This window comes from Gopherus evgoodei, chromosome 4, assembly GCF_007399415.2.
Source record: "Gopherus evgoodei ecotype Sinaloan lineage chromosome 4, rGopEvg1_v1.p, whole genome shotgun sequence".
In the NCBI taxonomy this organism is placed as follows: Eukaryota; Metazoa; Chordata; order Testudines; family Testudinidae; genus Gopherus; species Gopherus evgoodei.
Window position 1 is genome coordinate 21,921,815 of NC_044325.1, and position 17,247 is coordinate 21,939,061.

The 17,247-nt window shown below is 44.2% G+C and overlaps 1 protein-coding gene across 6 annotated transcripts in view; it reads left to right on the forward strand.

The window, feature by feature from the left end:
* Positions 1–17,247, forward strand: part of PPP1R13B (protein phosphatase 1 regulatory subunit 13B) — a 131,066-nt gene that overhangs the window by 60,703 nt on the left and 53,116 nt on the right. For 4 of the 6 annotated variants that reach the window (XM_030558645.1, XM_030558642.1, XM_030558647.1 and 1 more), the window contains exons 3-4: positions 987–1,106; positions 12,904–12,971. In XM_030558645.1, coding sequence (XP_030414505.1) covers positions 987–1,106; positions 12,904–12,971 — 188 coding nt within the window. Of the gene's footprint in view, positions 1–986; positions 1,107–2,165; positions 2,206–12,903; positions 12,972–17,247 lie in introns of those variants that run through there. The other 2 variants (XM_030558646.1, XM_030558648.1) reach the window with 2 other exon arrangements.

The window sequence follows — 17,247 nt, forward strand, 5'->3', positions numbered from 1 at the left end:
CACACTGCTCCGTTGTCCTTGCCCTGCAGGGCTTCAGAGTCTCTCGCTGCTTCCAACCGCTCGTCTGCATACCACTAATCACTCACTCCACCCCCTCCTGTTTCTTGACCCAGCCTTTATATTGATATTGTATTGTTGTACTGTAACTCACATTTTACTTGTAATTATAACACCCCATTGGTTGCCTCCACTTTTCTGATATACTTTGTATTTACATTGATGCCACTGTGTTACATTGTGTATCTAGCTATTAACTCATATAGAAGCTACCATTTTATTTTGCATTTCTTTTGGGTATGCTTTGCATTTCCACACTGTATCTAGAGTTGCTTATTGACTGTACTGTATCCCATTGTGCTGAACCCCACTTGCTGTAGCCCATTATTAGAACTCCCTACACTGTTCAGTAAGAACCCCTCCCCATCGTTGTCTATTGTAAACACCCTATACACCTCATCCCATCGTATTTCATTATTAAATTCCTGCCACTTCCTTTTTTTTTCTTTAATAAATAAATTAATTGGAACCCCAGCTGTGTGGTAATTGCTCCCCAAGATGCCATATACCTGCAGGCAGGGACAACATACTCTGTGCAAGATTTGTTGCATTGCATAACAGTGGCAGCAACAGTGACCTACATGGTCATGTTTTAGTCATATAATGTCATAGAAGGTGATGGAGAATTTTTGGCAAAATTTAAATGCGTGCATAGTAGGATTATAAACTTCGAAATTATGTAGGTGGTTGTACTATCTAAAATTACGTCACTTCTTATGTGATTAACTGTTGTTTTAATAGTATGTTAATATGCTGTTGCAGTTATTTTCTTCCTGTTTCTGCTTTTATTTTGAATTAGTTTTCTACATGTTAAGTTGTCAGATGACTGCTTGAAGTGCCAAAAATGCACCCGCATTTAGAAACAGTTATTTTAATGTTACTTTGTAAGAAGTTGCTGGATTCAAAAATATTATATTCTCTACTTTCAGAACGCCATATACCCTTTGATCACATGATGTATGACCATCTACAGAAGTGGGGACCCCGCAGAGAAGAGGTGAAATTTTTTCTTCGTCATGAGGAATCGCCAGCTGAAAGCAATGAACAGAGTAAGTACACTTACCTTACACAGATGATAATTGATGCTGGAGGGGGGACAGGCAGCAGCATGCTGGGGGCCAGCAGGCTCCCTGCTTGGCTCTGTGCTTCACATCCCAGCAGCAGCGCGCAGAGCTCCCTGGCCACTCGTCCGTCTAGGAGCTGAGCAAGGGGGATATTGCTGCTTCCAGGGAGCCCCCCGGGTAAGCACCTCCCAGAGCCCACCTCACCCCGTCCTGTATCCCAAACCTCTACCCCCTCCCACACCCAAACTCTGCTGCTGGTGTGTGTGTGTGTGGGGGGGAGCGCAGTGGCCCGAGACTGTCCCTGCAGCAGCCGGTGTGATTTGCACAGGGTCTTCCTGGACTGCCCCTGGGCCAGCCACACCAGCCACTGCAGAAGTCACAGAGATCACGCAAAGTCACGGAATCTATGACCTGCTTGACAAACTTGCTGCCTTAATAACTAAAGCTAACTAATCAGGAATTCATTAAAATTGTTAGCATTTGTCACAGTTCAGGGCAGCTGTACTTGTATTCCCCCTCATGGTCCAGTAAGGGCACCCACTCTTAAGCTTCTGGCTCCCCAGTCGTCACCTTTCTTGGACAGAGACATATGTCTCCCTTCCTCCTAATGAGAGAATCTCCAGGCTACAAGTTGCATGCCTACACTGAATTCCCAGCAAATCAGACTGCCTTGGCAGGCCTGTTTTGCCGCCTTCTTAGAGGCTATAAACAGCACAGTTGCCCTCAGTTAAGTTACCACATAGCTCTTTCTAAGCAATTTTTTCTTAAAGTAAAAGCATTACAGAGAAAACATATTAAAAACAATAAAAGACTCCACATGCATGGTGATAAGGTTACCAGAGGTCATCCCAACAACCAGAAAGGCTCTGGCAGGTGAACAATCCTTCAGACCCCACCAAGGGGGTTTTCAGTGATCACAAGTCCATCACAGCTGTTAGCTCACAACAGGTGTCTGACAAAGTGAATATTCACCCACAAAAGCTTATGCTCCAATACATCTGTTAGTCTTAAAGGTGCCACAAGACTCTCTCTTGCTTTTTACAGATCCAGACTAACACGGCTACCCCTCTGATACTGGGAAGAGGTAATTTGTAAACAATGAGTTTCTTCTCCTCAGGGCCCTAGCTTCAAAAGGCTGGATTTTTGCATAACTTTGAGGTGTTACATGTGCATATCCCTCTCCTTAGAGATTTCTTGGGAATCCCACTTGATTTTAAAAGTTCGCATCATTTCAAATAGTCCTTTGAAACTCATAATACTTACCAGGGTTTACATTAGTCAGGTCTCCTCTAAGACATATAATCCCATATAATATGTAAACATTTGCATTTTTAATACAATGAAGGTTTAACTTAATTCAGTAAAGTATGTTCAGGATATTGGAGGAAATCGCCATATCTGCCACAACACTGTATTAGCATAATATAATACATAATTATTCATACACTTTATTGATGGACATTGCATAATTTTATAAAATGTGTTGCCAAAAGGCTTATTTGACCATGACTTTGAAACTATTCACCAGGAAATATTAATTTTCCCTCACTTATGTGCTGTTTGAGTATGGAGTAGTATATTTAGTATACATGCCCCTAATGCTAAATATAAGAAATCAACAAAAAATGTATGTCCTCTTTTTTCTGTAGTATGAAATTGACTGTTACATTAAAAAGGTTCCCCCTCCCATTCCTGCAGTATATAAGAATAGCGTTTGTATAGGAATTATTGAATATCCATTGATTTATTTTTCTTCTGTGATATATTTATTCTGTTAATGTGTTAAGTGTTATGTTTGTCACTCATGACTAATTTAAAAAAAACAAAAACTCATTGCCTCTGGACTTTGAACACTTCTTCTGGTGTAGGAGTTTTTTAGTCACATATTAAAATTTGTTTACATTTTTAATTCTTTTGGTTTTCTACTTAAAATTTCAATGACTGAGCGTGATAACTTTTTACAACACTTTGTTAGATTGGAAATGTCTTGTAAAATTAATTTTCATTTCCTAAATGTATTATTTCAGTTTGTCACAAATTCAGAATTATTCATTTTATTCCAAAGTATATCCTGGGAATTCTTTTTTGTATTATGCCAGCTATTAATAGTAGTAATCTAAAACTCAAGAGAGAGAGGTCATTTAGGGGTGAGGGCAGTGAAGCAGAGAACTAGAATAACAAAAATCAGAATTCCACTGGAAAGTGACTTGATTTTATTTAAAAAATTTGCTCTCAAAAACAAATGAAGCTAGAAAACTTACCAACATTCAGTTATTCAAGCATGCATTAAACTTGGCTTTAAAAGCAATGTTATTGCTTAAAATAAACTCAGTATATAAATTCAGCATCCTTTTTTCTGCTAAACCACATTCAAAGACTCCTAAAAATTCATTACTTTCCTAATATTTCTCCATGTAAACAATTATTCTAGTTCCCATAAGGATATTATGCAACTGTGGTGCGAGGGGAGGTGTGTCCCCAAGACACTCTGTAAGAAGTGATCATCTGATCAGAAAGTTTGAGAATCCCTGCCTTAAATATCTTTCCACAGTCATAAATGTGCCTCTCTGAACTATTCCCTTCAGGAGTTTCCTGGTGATAGCCAGATACCCTGTAGCCACTGGAGGGGTGCTGGAACAGTTTGTACAGTGGGGGTGTGGGGGTGCCATTGAACCAAACTGTAGCCCCTGTATATGATGGAAACCACTTCAAGTCAGGGCTTGCAGCACCAATGGCTGCTGGAGCTTCCAAGAGCAGAACGGGTGTCTATTAGTGGCAACAAGCAGCACTGCAACTTGCAATATCAGCTACACACTATAGTACCTAGTGTGGTTGATAGCTGTGGAGTTATTGATTAGGCTTAGGTGTACCAGCTCCTGGTGACCAGCTGCCTCTGCTTAGGCTCTTTGTTTTGCTTCACTTCCATTCACACTTCTACAGTAGCAGCCTAGCTGGAGAAGTACACTTCTTCCAATAATCCTTGAGACAAATTAACTTCTGTTCTCCTGCCTTTTCTACATAATTGTATCTTGCACAAATTTCTCACTTTCTTGTTCTCTTTTTTTACTGTACGGTTACAGGTTAGTGGCTGAAATCACATTTGTCTCCATTAAAACTGATAAAGGGGATTCCTAGGCATTTCACTTTTGCTTGTTCTAATACAACTGTTGTTGTTGTTGTTATTATTATTATTTATTATTATAAATATATTTACCTTTTTTTTTTCACTCTTTTGGCAGAAAATCTGATTAGAATAGTTATGGACACTAATCCACCTCCCTGTGACTTGCATGCTTTGGTGCCGGAAATGACATAAATGAGTTTCAAATGTTTCACTCCAGAAGTAGTTAGAATGCTGAATGCCTTTTCTGTCATTACAACAGAGCACAAGTACCACATATCAAAAGACAGAGGAGAAGTGAGAAACAATTACACTTGCCTTTTATGAGAACAGCTTAACAGGAAAATATGATTTGCTTTGTTTCATAAAGCAGTTTTTTGTTCCTTTTGATACTGATCCACAGGGCTGGCTCCAGGCACCAGCATTCCAAGCTGGTGCTTGGGGCGGCATTTTGCAAGTGGCGGCAGTCCCTGTTGTTTTGCCCCCAAGCAGCGCTCCGAATTGCTGCCCCGGGCTGCGGGGGCAGTCCGTGAGCCCCTAGGGCGGCAGGCGCGTTTCCGCGGCAATTTGGCAGCAGCTTCTATGTTTAGCTGTCCGGGGCTGCTTCAGCTAAACATAGAAGCTGCTGCCGAATTGCGGCCGCCGCGGAAACGTGCCTGCTGCCCTAAGGGTGCAGGGACTGCCCCCGCCGCCCGGGGTGGCAATTCGGCGCGCTGCTTGGGGTGGCGAAAACTGTAGAGCTGGCTCTGCTGATCCAGAAATGCTGATGGGTATGCAAGGCTTAACACAGTTTTTATATTAAAGGCAAGGTCCCTTGTTTTACTTTCCTGAAAGAGGGCACTGTGCTTCTTCAAGCAAATGACTTTGATCCGAGAGAGAGAGAGATTAAAATCTATTTTGCAAAATATCCCTGACAGACTCCTCTACTACTTTTTGTAGTTATATTTAAAACAAAAATGGAGTAGCAATTTCTGTCAAGAAAACCCTGTCGTCTACTGGACTTTTAGAAAGAAGCTTTCTATCGAGGAGTGTAGTTTTTATATCAGAAGAGCCTTAAGGGATTGGTGTAGGTAATAGAATCTGTTTTCTCTGATCAAACAGAGATAGATCATAGTTAATTTACAAGAAAACTTTGAGTTTGTACTTGTATATGTACTCACTATGTCATGGTCAATTAATCTGTCTGAAGGCTATGAAGGAATCACCAATTGAGATGCCTATTGGTATTCTCAGGCTGTTTTGACTCAATTCAATTAATTTGACCATCTCTAACAAGTAACTTCTTCTTACGTCTCAGCTTAGTCTTGATTGCTTTAACTAATTCTCCCTTTGAACCATTTTTGGTTGTTCCATATGTAAAGTTTTCTAAAAGTAGTATTTTTTGGCTCATTAGTTCTTCTTCAAGTGCTTGCTCATATCCATTCCAGTTAGGTGTGCGCATGCACGTTTGTCGGAAGATTTTTACCCTAGCAACACTCAATGGGTCGGCTGGGCGCCCCCTGGAGTGGCGCCGCTATGGCGCTGGATATATACCCCTGCCGACCCAGCCACCCTTCACTTCCTTCTTACCGCCCATGTCGGTCGTTGGAATAGTGGAGTGTGGCTTAGCTGACCTCCACTTCCTTAGCTACTCGTAGTTCTCGTGTATATAGTTATAATCCTTTTTTATAAATATATTTCTATAGTTATACGTTTTTTCTTTACTAGCATAGTTAGTTTAGTAATAGTTAGTTGGGTTCGGGGAGTAGCCCCTTCCCCGCAACCGGTGCCAGAGCCCATGCCCAGCTCACCGGATTTTAAACCGTGCTCGGCCTGCCATAAGCCGATGCCAACAGGAGATCCGCATGAATTCTATTTGAAGTGCCTCGGGGAATCGCACTTGACAGCTAAGTGCCCCATTTGGAAGGCTTTTTAGCTGAGAACAAAAAGGAGCGGGACTTTCACTTACCCCTCCGCCTTCGGCACCGAGTGCTGGTCAATCGGCGGGCAGAAGCGCCGCCTCGGCACTGGACCCCGCCGGTACTGCCAAGGCCTCTTGGCACCGGCTGTCGCCAGCACCGAAATCGACTCGGCACCGCACCCTCTCTCTGAGGTCGAGAGAGCCTACGACTCCTCCTGCCAGTGCCTGACAGCTCCCCGGCACACGCCGTGGTTGAGCTCCCTGCTCCTGCTGCTTCCGTGCCAACTGCACCGCAGCCAGAGAGCCTGTCTAAGTCGGATCGCCCGGCACCGACACCTGCCGAGGCACCATCCATCCCGGTCCCACGAGGGCTGCCTAATCCAGTGCCTGACAGCTCCCCGGTATGCGCTGTGGTTGAGCTTACTGTTCCCTCCACACCGGAGACAGTCCCAGCGGCGAGGGATCTCATTTCCATGACAGAGTCGATGCTGCCTGAACCCCCGGCACTGCCGGTGCGGATAATACAGTCTCTTGGCAAGCCTCCCTTGATATGACCATCCTCTGTCAGCACAGCAGAGCGGCACCATTCATGATCACAGTCCCGCAGATGCTCCAGGTCCCGTCGGCACTCCCACTCCCGACACCACTTGCAGTCCTGGTGCTGTTCTCCTCCTTGGTACCAGTCGCACTCTCCGCACCAGTCGCTATCCCATTCGCCTACCCGCTACTCTCGGCACCGTTCCAGCTCCCGGCACCGCTACAGGCACCGTGACTCTCGTAGCTGCTCCCGACGTCGAGCCTTGAGATCTCGGTCGGCCTCCCAGCACTGCTCTGGTCGCAGGTCTGGATCTCGTTCCAGGTACTGGTACGCGTCCCGGTCCCCGGTGCCGAGTTGTGCAAGGTCCAATAGAGTCAGAGACTCTGCCCATGGTGTTTCAGCACCTCCGTGGCCATCCAGACACGCATCAGTGTCATCCCACGCGGACAGCTCTTATGCTCAGGACTGCGATTCTGATGTGCCCACCTGAGAGCCCATCAGGACCTCCTAAGGAGGGTAGCATTCAATATGGACCTCCAGGTGGAGGAGGTCCCGGAGGTAGAGGACCCGGTAGTGGGCATTCTATTGGCGGTTGCCCCACTAGAGGGGCCCTGCCCGTTTATTCGGACCATCCAGGCGAATGCCGATACTATATGGCAGTCCCCAGCCTCTATCCCTCCTGCGGCCAGGGGAGTCGAGCGTAAATATATGGTGCCCTCTAAGGGGTACGGCTACTTGTATGTCCGTCCTCCTCCCTGCTCACTAGTCGTTCAGTCCATTAAGGAGAGGTAACAGCATGGCCAGCAGGCGCCAGCCCCGAAATCGAAGGAGGCTAGGCGAATGAACCTACTTGGCCACAATGTGTACTCTGCAGGGGCCTTACAGCTCTGGGTGGCAAATCAACAAGCCTTGCTTAGCCGCTATAATTATAAACCTGGGTGGCGGTGGGTAAGTTTATGGAGCTTCTCCCTCAAGACTCCCAAGAGTTTGCTGCCCTCTTGGAGGAAGGGAAAAAGGTGGCCAGAGCTCCCCTCTAGGCCTCGTTGGATGCAGCAGACTCAGCAGCCAGGACTCTGGCCTCGGGTGTTACCATGAGGCACATCTCATGGCTTCAGGTTTCAAACCTCCGGCCGGAGCTGCAGTATACCATTCAGGACTTATCATTTGATGGTAAAGGCCTCTTCGCGGAAAAGACAGCCCTAGGCTGCAAAGCCTGAAGGACAACAGGGTCCTAATGCGCTCTCTCAGCGTGCATACGCCGGCGACCAAATGCAGGCCTTTCCGTCCCCAGCCACACCGTCGTACTCTGTGCCTAGCCAGAGACAGGACTTTGGCAGATGGCACGGCCGAGGTGGTCGCAGACGACCGTCAGGACCCCTAGAGGGCCAAGATCAAGGTCCCTCGCAATCACCACCGGGACCAAAGACGAAATTTTGAAGGTGCGCCCGAGGGCGGCGTACCAGTTACAGGCCGGGATCCCACTCCTACTTCTTCCTGGCATGGTCCCAGTTAACTTCAGATCGCTGGGTCCTACGCACGGTTGAGTATGAGTACCATCTCCAGTTTGTTCCAACCCTGTCCCCCTTCAGGGACCCCTCTCACGAGCAATTCATCTTACAAGAGGTGCAGACGCCGATGGACGAAAGGGGCAAGGGGTTTTACTCCGGTTATTCCCTAATTCCCAACTCGAACGGAGGTCTCAGACCTATCCTAGACCTGCAAGGACTCAACCAGTTTATGATAAGGTTGAAGTTCTGCATGGTATCCCTGGGAACCATTATCCCGTCCTTGGATCCTGGAGACTGGTATGCCGCCCTCGATATGAAGGATGTTTACTTTCACATCGCCATCTTCCCTCCGCACAGGAGATACCTCCGCTTTCTAGCCAACCGTCAGTAGTTCCAGTTTAAGGTCCTGCTGTTCGGCCTTTCTGCAGCCCCACGGGTATTGACCAAGTATATGGCCGTAGTCGCTGCCTACCTCCACCGACGTCGGATATGCGTTTTTCCGTATCTGGACAATTGGCTTATCTGAGGAGACTCCGAGACACAAATCACTCAGCATGTGGACATCGTCAGGGACCTATTCACACGTCTAGGCCTGATGATTACTATAGAAAAATCCACTCTGGTTCCCACGCAGAGATTAGATTTCCTAGGAAATCTAATCTCTGCATGGGAGAGATTAGACCTAGCCTGGACTCCGACCTAGCCAGAGCCTGCTTACCACAGCCACGGTTTCAGGCAATGGCAACAATCATCCGAGGTCTGCAGACTTTCCCAACGACCTCGGCTCTTATTTGTCTCGGTCTCCTGGGTCCCATGGCTGCCTGCAAGCTTGTAACCAAACACGCCAAGCTCCGCCTCCATCCTCTCCAAGTTTGGCTCAACTCGGCGTACCGCCCGGACAGGGACCCAATGGTCACGATAGTCACCATTCCCTCGAGCACCCTGGGCTCCCTAGAATGGTGGCTAACTCCCTCCCTAGTGTGGGCAGGGATGCCGTTCTATCCACCCCAGCCCTCGCTGTCCCTGACGACGGACGCGTCCTCTCTCGGCTCGGGTGCCCACCTCGGTCACCTTCGAGCTTAAGGCCTTTGGTCTTCTCAGGAGCTGGCATTCCACATCAATGTCCAAAAATGAGAGCAGTCCGCCTGGCGTGCCAGGGGTTCCAGCAGCAGCTGCGAGGCCGTGGTGTCTCAGTGTTTACAGCCAACGCAACGGCCATGTGCTACATAAACAACCAGGGAGGGACATGGTCCTCCCCCTTTTGTCAGGAGGCCATCCATCTCTGGGACTTTTGCATAGCCCACTCTATAAATCTGGTAGCGTCCTTTCTCCCAGGCGTTCGGAACGCCTTGGCACTTCAACTCAGCAGGTCTTTCCTGTCTCACGAGTGGTCACTCTGCCCCGATGTGATGCATTCTGTTTTCCAGAAGTGGAGACTTTTCCCCACATAGACCTGTTCGCTTACCGTGAGAACAGGAAATGCCAGATGTTCTGCTCCTTCCAAGGTCTCTCGCCGGGATCGATCTCGGACGCTTTCCTGATGCCGTGGAAGGGCCAACTCCTTTATACCTTCCCACCATTCCTGCTGGTTCATTGGGTCCTGCTCAAACTCCGCATGGGGCAGAGTACGCATCATCATGATCACTCCAGCGTGGTCCAGGCAGCACTGATGCACCACGTTGCTCGACCTGTCAATAGCCAACCCAATTACCCTACCACTCCACCCAGACCTCATAACTCAGGACCACGGCAGGCTTCACCACCTGGACCTATAGTCTCTTCACCTCACGGTGTGGCTGCTGCGTGACTAAACCAGGGTAGCAGGAAGCCTTCCACCTGGTCAACGTACCTGGCCAAGTGGAACGTTTCTCCTACAGGTGCGAAACGCTTAATCTTACTCCTACTGTGGTCTCGATCCCCTCTATTTTGGACTACCTCTGGCCTACAACAGCAGGCCCTAGCGGTGTCATCGTTGAGGGTACACTTGGCAGCCATGTCTACCTTCCACCCAGGCTAAGGTGGTCATTCCGTGTTCTCACACTCTATGGTTTCGAGGTTCCTCAAGGGCTTGGAGTGCTTACACCCTCAAGTACGCTACCCAGCCCCAACCTGTGACCTCAACCTGGTTTTAGCCAGACTTATGTCTCCCCTATTCGAGCCGTTAGCGGCCTGCTCTGTGCTATACCTGTCTTGGAAGACAGCTTTCCTCATAGCCATTACATCTGCCAGACGAGTCTCCGAGCTCAGGGCTCTTACGGTGGTTCCGCCGTACACTATGTTTCACAAAGACAAGGTGCAGTTATGACCACACCCGGCTTTCCTCCCTAAGGTGGTTTCGGCCTTTCATGGTACCTACACTCAGCGCAATGGGAGCAACGATTACACTCCCTGGACGTCTGTAGAGCACTCGCATTTATATTGAGCGGACAAAACCATTTCGTAAAATGCCCCAACTCTCTGTCACGGTAGTAGACCGAAGGAAAGGCCTACCTGTTTCCTCTCAGAGGATCTCATCTTGGGTGATGGCGTGCATCTGCACTTGTTATGATTTGGCTCATATTTCTCCAAGCCACATCACCGTGCATTCTACCAGGGCTCAGGCTTCATCTGCCGCCTTGCTGGCTCATGTACCTACCCACGAGGTCTGTCACGCAGCTCCATGGTCCTCGATCCATACCTTTGCTTCGCATTATGCTCTGGTTCAACAGTCAAGAGATGCTGCAACCTCTGGTTCAGCACTTTTACATTCTGCCACATTTCACTCCGACCCCACCGCCTACGTAAGGCTTGGGAATCACCTAACTGGAATGGATATGAGCAAGCACTCGAAGAAGAAAAGATGGTTACTCACCTTTGTAACCGTTTTTCGAGATGTGTTGCTCATATCCATTCCAAACCCACCCTCCTTCCCCTCTGTCGGAGTAGCTGGCAAGAAGGAACTGAAGGGTGGCTGGGTCGGCAGGGGTATATATCCGGCGCCATAGCGACGCCACTCCAGGGGGCATCCAGCGACCCACCGAGTGTTGCTAGGGTAAAAATCTTCCGAAGAACGTGCACGCGGCACGCGCACACCTAACTGGAATGGATATGAGCAACACATCTTGAAGAACAACAGTTAAAAAGGTGAGTAACCGTCTCTTTTACAACAGTGGGGAAGAACCTGAAGCATAGATGTTGGTTTAGATTACTAAAAGTGGCCCAGGTTTAGTTCCTACATTAACTTTTACCATATGTACTTAGGGATATTGCTCTTCGTATATTTCAGTCTTGATCAGACTTAAAATTGAGGTACTGACCATTTGTGGTCGTAGAAATTAAATCCATGTTTCTATTCTATTGATGCCATAGCGAAGTTCCGACAGACATAGTTATCCTATCCACCAAAATTATTTCTATCGTTTCAGTGGGATAAGGGATTCCCTACTACCTCTCTTGAAAGCTGTAGAATATAGTGGTGCAGAAAGGCTCGTTGATTTTTGACAGTAGATGAAGTAGCGCATGAAGGGATGTCAAGGGATGTCAATACATACTGATTTCTATACACTGTAAAGTGCTTAACCATCCTCCTTGATTTAAAGTGCAATATAAATGTATATGTATTAAATATGTTTTAAACATGGCCTGGAGTTTTACATACATGGAGAACATGCTTGTCCTTTCTAAATCAGGCACGCAGGGATTCTAAATCAACCATGGTAAGATTAATCAATCTTTATAATCCTTTATATTAAGGAACTTTGCAAGGCATCTGGGAAACAGCCTCTAATATATACATTTACAATGTACTCAGCCAAAACGACTGTTTCATGTGGGCACAGAAATATGAGGCTTTCTTTAGCAGTCAAACTGTGACAACATGATGCTCAGTTCACTGACTTAAGTACTGTAACACTATTTCTTGGATGTTTGTAGCAATAAAACTTGTCTGAGGCAGAAAAATACAGATCTTAATAAAGTCAGGCCATGAAGTCAACATTTTCTACTTCTGTTGACTCTGCCACCTACTACAAAGAGTAACCTAATGCCAAAGGTTTGGATTCATATAGTAGGAATTGGCAGAATTGACATTACAGGTAAAAGGAAACTTTATGTGCTCACAACCAAGAGGAATAGTTCTGTGTTTAAAATGAATATTGGCAACAACTAAAGCAGTCAATCTAATCTTTTGATAAACCTGTCTTGTCAAATAGTTCCTGAAGTGCTGAACTTCTGTAGAGAAATGTGCAGCCTCTTTTAAAGGCATTGGAATCTTATTGTAAAAAAACAAAACACAAACTTGATACTGTAATGAATAGTGATACATATGGGATGGTTTGTAGAGGATTAGAAAGAATATTTTAAGTAACTCTTAATTTTACAAATCACTTCAGTATTGGTGTGAAAAAAGTTCAGTGCTGTTTGGCTCAGTTCAAGTAAGCTTGGTTACCCATTGTATTAAAAACAAAAACACCTGCTCCTTCGCCTCCCAAAAGAAGAAAAACCCTTAATAATATATCAATTTTTTAATTTCTTTTGCATTTTTTTTTTTACCAAATGACAAATATAATGCAATTATTGTAGTTTGTAAGGAAGGAAATTAAACTTGCAAAAAGCTGATTTGTTAGAGTGATTGTAATTTGTGCAGATATAGTTGTAGGTTTACAGTGAAAACCTTCTGAATTAAAAACAAACCAAAAAACCTCCCCTTGCTAATAAGATTGATACTTTATTTCTAGGTGGGCGTCAGACCCAAAATCAGAGAAATGGAATAAATATACCTCTGGAGAAACGTACAGAGAATGGGGTATGTAACAAATGATAAATACAGTGTGTTTATGTGCAAATTGCCATTATCTAAAAATTTAACAACATCTGTTAAATTCATCTCTTATAGCTGGGAACTAGAAGAAAGATAGTGAAGCTTAAGATTCAATATTGTATTTTTGAAAGGGAATGGGAGTGTACAGTTTAACTCTTAGAACAGAGAGAATAGCTTGTCCTCCAGAAAATTTAATCTTCTCCCCAATCTCACAAAAGCAGCCTAATGTCCTGCCAACTGCTGACTGTGTCCTTTTGGTTTCCTGCCTCTCCTCCCCTGCGTGTTTGATAAAGAACCACCCAGATTATTATGAGACAGTGGTGTCCCTCAGCACCACCTAGTCAAACATCTGTTCTTACATGAACTTCCTCTCTACTGCTGGTTTCTGATTTAGCAATCATGTAGAGACCTGTCGAAACTGAAGCATATATCAGTGGATTAGGTGTCTTTTTAGACTGCGGTGAAGTAGGTTGAGTTTCCCTGCTAGCTGAGAGTGTTGATATGCTGTATTTCACAGCCACTTCTATTTATTGTTTTATGCCTTGTAACAGTGGATTGGTTTTTTGTTTGTTTTGTTTTATGCCTGTGTTTAACTTAGAAATGTACTTTGAAGTTTTACTACTTTGAAAGTTCTCACACACATAAATAGCATTGTGGAGATTCCCTGTTTCATTCCCTGCTCCTGTATTTTCCACTCCATGCATCTGATGAAGTGGGATCTAGCCCACGAAAGCTTATGCCCAAATAAATGTATTAGTCTCTAAGGCGCCACAAGGACTCCTCATTGTTTTTACTGATACAGACTAACACTGCTACCACTCTGAAACCTGTCCCTGTTTGTTGTGTTTCAGTTATTTCCACATTTAAGCTTCCTATTTACACGTAAAAATAAGGCTTTTCTAACCACCAGACCTAAAAACTCAAACCTGGGACCTGAAATCACTGGTACATAGGACTGGAAGGGACCTTCTGGATGGTCAAGTCCAGTCCTATATTGCCACAGACAACCCATGCCATATAATCCCATTCATAAATGTATCAAGCTCCATCAAAATAAGTTAGGTTGTTTGCCTCCATTACTGCAATTGGAGGGTTGGTCCAGAACCTCACTCTGCTGATGGTTAAGAAACATTCTTCTAATTTCCAGCCTAAATTTTATTTTATGCCCATATGTTTTTGTGCCAACATTGTCCTTTAGCTTAAATAGCTCTTCTCTCTTCTTGGTGTGTGTGTGTGTGTGTGTGTGTGTGTGTGTGTGTGTGTGTGTGTGTGTGTGTGTGTGTGTGTGTGTGTGTGTGTGTGTGTGTGTGTGTGTGTGTGTGTGTGTGTGTGTGTGTGAGAGAAGCTCTTTTAGTCTTGTCTGATAAGACAGGCCATCCATTCCCTAATTCTTCTATTAGCCCATCTCTGCACCTGTTTCAGTTAGAATTAATCTTTCTTGAACATGAATGACTGTAATTGTACACAATATAACAGATCTTAATAATGCCTTATATGATGGCATTCATCTTCCCTGTCTTTACTGGAAATACCTCACCTTACATTGATGCCTCACTGTCATCCTGGAATTGATGCCTCACTGTCATCCTGGAATTGACTAATAGGCTGAGGTCTTTCTACCCCTTGTCATTTCTGACTGATCAGCCATCATCTTATAGTAAAAATTCTTGGTGTTAATTCGTAGGGTGTGACCTTGCTAGCTTCTTGCCTTCTTATGCATCTTCTACAGCAAAGAAAATTCTTCAGGGCATGTTCTGCGCTCATTTCTACCTATGCCATCCCATTACATTCATTTTGGTAGTATAGCTATAGCTGGTCCTGCAATTGTACCTTCTTCAACATTGTACTGAAGACACAAAAATGAATAACATCCAGCTATAGGCACCTAAGATGTACGTGCACTTTTAAAGATGACCAAAAAGCCTCCATTCATGTTTTTGTTTATTATTCAGGCACACAATAGGTCTTATGATTTTAGCAACAGTTTTGTGCATTGATGTTCTCCACAGGGACATAGTGGAAGAAAATTTTCCTCCAGCACCAAACAGCTATTGATCATGGGGCTACCATTTCCTCCCTCCCTCCCTCCAGTGTTCTTTTGGAGGTTCTGGCTGACAGAGCCTTAGCTATGCCGCTCCATCTACCCAGCTTCAACTTCTTTGGTGACAGCACACAGAGGAAACTGCCCCAAGGTGTGCAAGGGATGCATAGCTCCTATATAGCTCCCCAAATCCTACCCTCCGTATGCAGGAACACCACACTAGTTCCACTTCCTCTGGGACCTCCTATGCCTCTGGAAGCAGAGAGTCACATGTATAATTTTCCCTTTATTCACCACCTGTTGACAGTGTTAAAGTTGATGAAAGTATGGCTTTGTGTCCAATTTAGCATGCAGATGTTAATTTTACATTTATGACTCAGGTTCATAACATGATAAATGATTGATTTAAGTTTTTGTAAAAAGATTTTCAGGTCAGCATTTATTTATTTATTAATTATTATTATTATTATTTAATCAAACTCCTGCTTTTAACCACAAATGAAGAATTTATAATAAGCTGTTTTAAATTCATCTGAAACATGGCAATCTGTGTTTGAATTCAAGATTTCCCATCTATAAGCACTAAATCCCATTGACATTAAGGGGTTAAACTGATTTAAGTTGTTGTGGTGTATATAAAAATACAAATGCTAATGATAGGAATAATGCAAGTTCTGAGAAGCATAAAAAAACTAATATTCTGTTTGTGACAAGTTTCAAACTGGAGGGGGAGGAGGGAAAGACGTGGTTTCAGGCTCAAGAATTTAATAGGCTTATTCTTACGTAATGCATTAGGCTTATTCATTGTTATTGAAATGCTGAATATTGTACTGCTCTAGAATAAATGCAATACAATGGAACACTGAAGAAGCTTACAAAACAGCAAATTTTCTATAATCAGGTATACTTTTACTGTACTCTTATTGTGTTAACATTGAAATATTGATTTTGACAAATATAATTAACTGGAGAAAGCTGAAAGTGTGACTGATGCATAGAAGCTGTGTAGTAGGATAAAAATATTTGTCTTGGTGTTTAAATCCATACTGCTGGATGAAATCACAGTAGTAAATCTATTTTATTAGAATTCAGCTTGAGTAATTTTATAGTATTAAGTATCAGAGGGGTAGCCATGTTAGTCTGGATCTGTAAAAGCAGCAAAGAATCCTGTGGCACCTTATAGACGAACAGATGTTTTGGAGCATGAGCTTTCGTGGGTGAATACCCACTTCGTCAGATGCATCTGACGAAGTGGGTATTCACCCACGAAAGCTCATGCTCCAAAACATCTGTTCGTCTATAAGGTGCCACAGGATTCTTTGCTGCTTTTATGGTATTAGTCATGTGTGCAATTGCTTTTCTGTTCTGGGAAGCTCTCTGTGTTTGCATGATCACTACTTTTGATCATCAGTAGTGGTGATTTTAAAGTCAGGAGGAAAACTACTGTTTGTTTTTTATCAGATTATTTTCAAAAGGGAGACTTTAATATTAATGGTAGAGCAAGTCTCCTCAAAAGGTTAAACATACATTGCTATAAAAGCAATATTTATCATCCATAAGAATGAAACAAGGTCTATGTGAGGTAGCATTTATTGCCAGGTTCTTCGTAGGTACCAGAGACTGAGTAGAGGTTGTCATGGCCTGGCTTTTGTTTCCAATCTTACCAACTTTTCCCCCTTGGAGGAAGGAATTGCACTGTTCTCATGACATGACTTCTCCTCATTCCTATGGAGAAGAGATTCATACATCTAGATTTCTTCCCGTTGCCTGGAGCATGGGAAAGAGGGTAGCTTCTCAAGATCAGTTTTCCTTTCCTCTGTAAAATACCAAATTTCCAGTTTCCCCAGTGGAAAATTGTATTCCTAATTGAACTGAAGATTAATATTTTTAATTATATGATAAGACTTTTTGCCTTATTGCCAATATTATGAACAACATTGGAAAACACTGCTGTTTCTGTTATTTTAGTTTGTTGATGTGGCCATTGTTATGAGAAGATGGAACAAATCAAGGTTTCAGGTATCAGGGGATGGCTGTGTAAGTCTATATCCACAAGAACAACAAGGAGTCCGGTGGCACCTTAAAAGACTAACAGATTTATTTGGGCATAAGCTTTTGTGGGTTAAAAACCACTTCTTCAGATGTATGGAGTGAAAACTGTTGGGAGTGGACTTCATCCACCCTGATCAAATTGGCCCTGTCAACACTGGTTCTCCACTT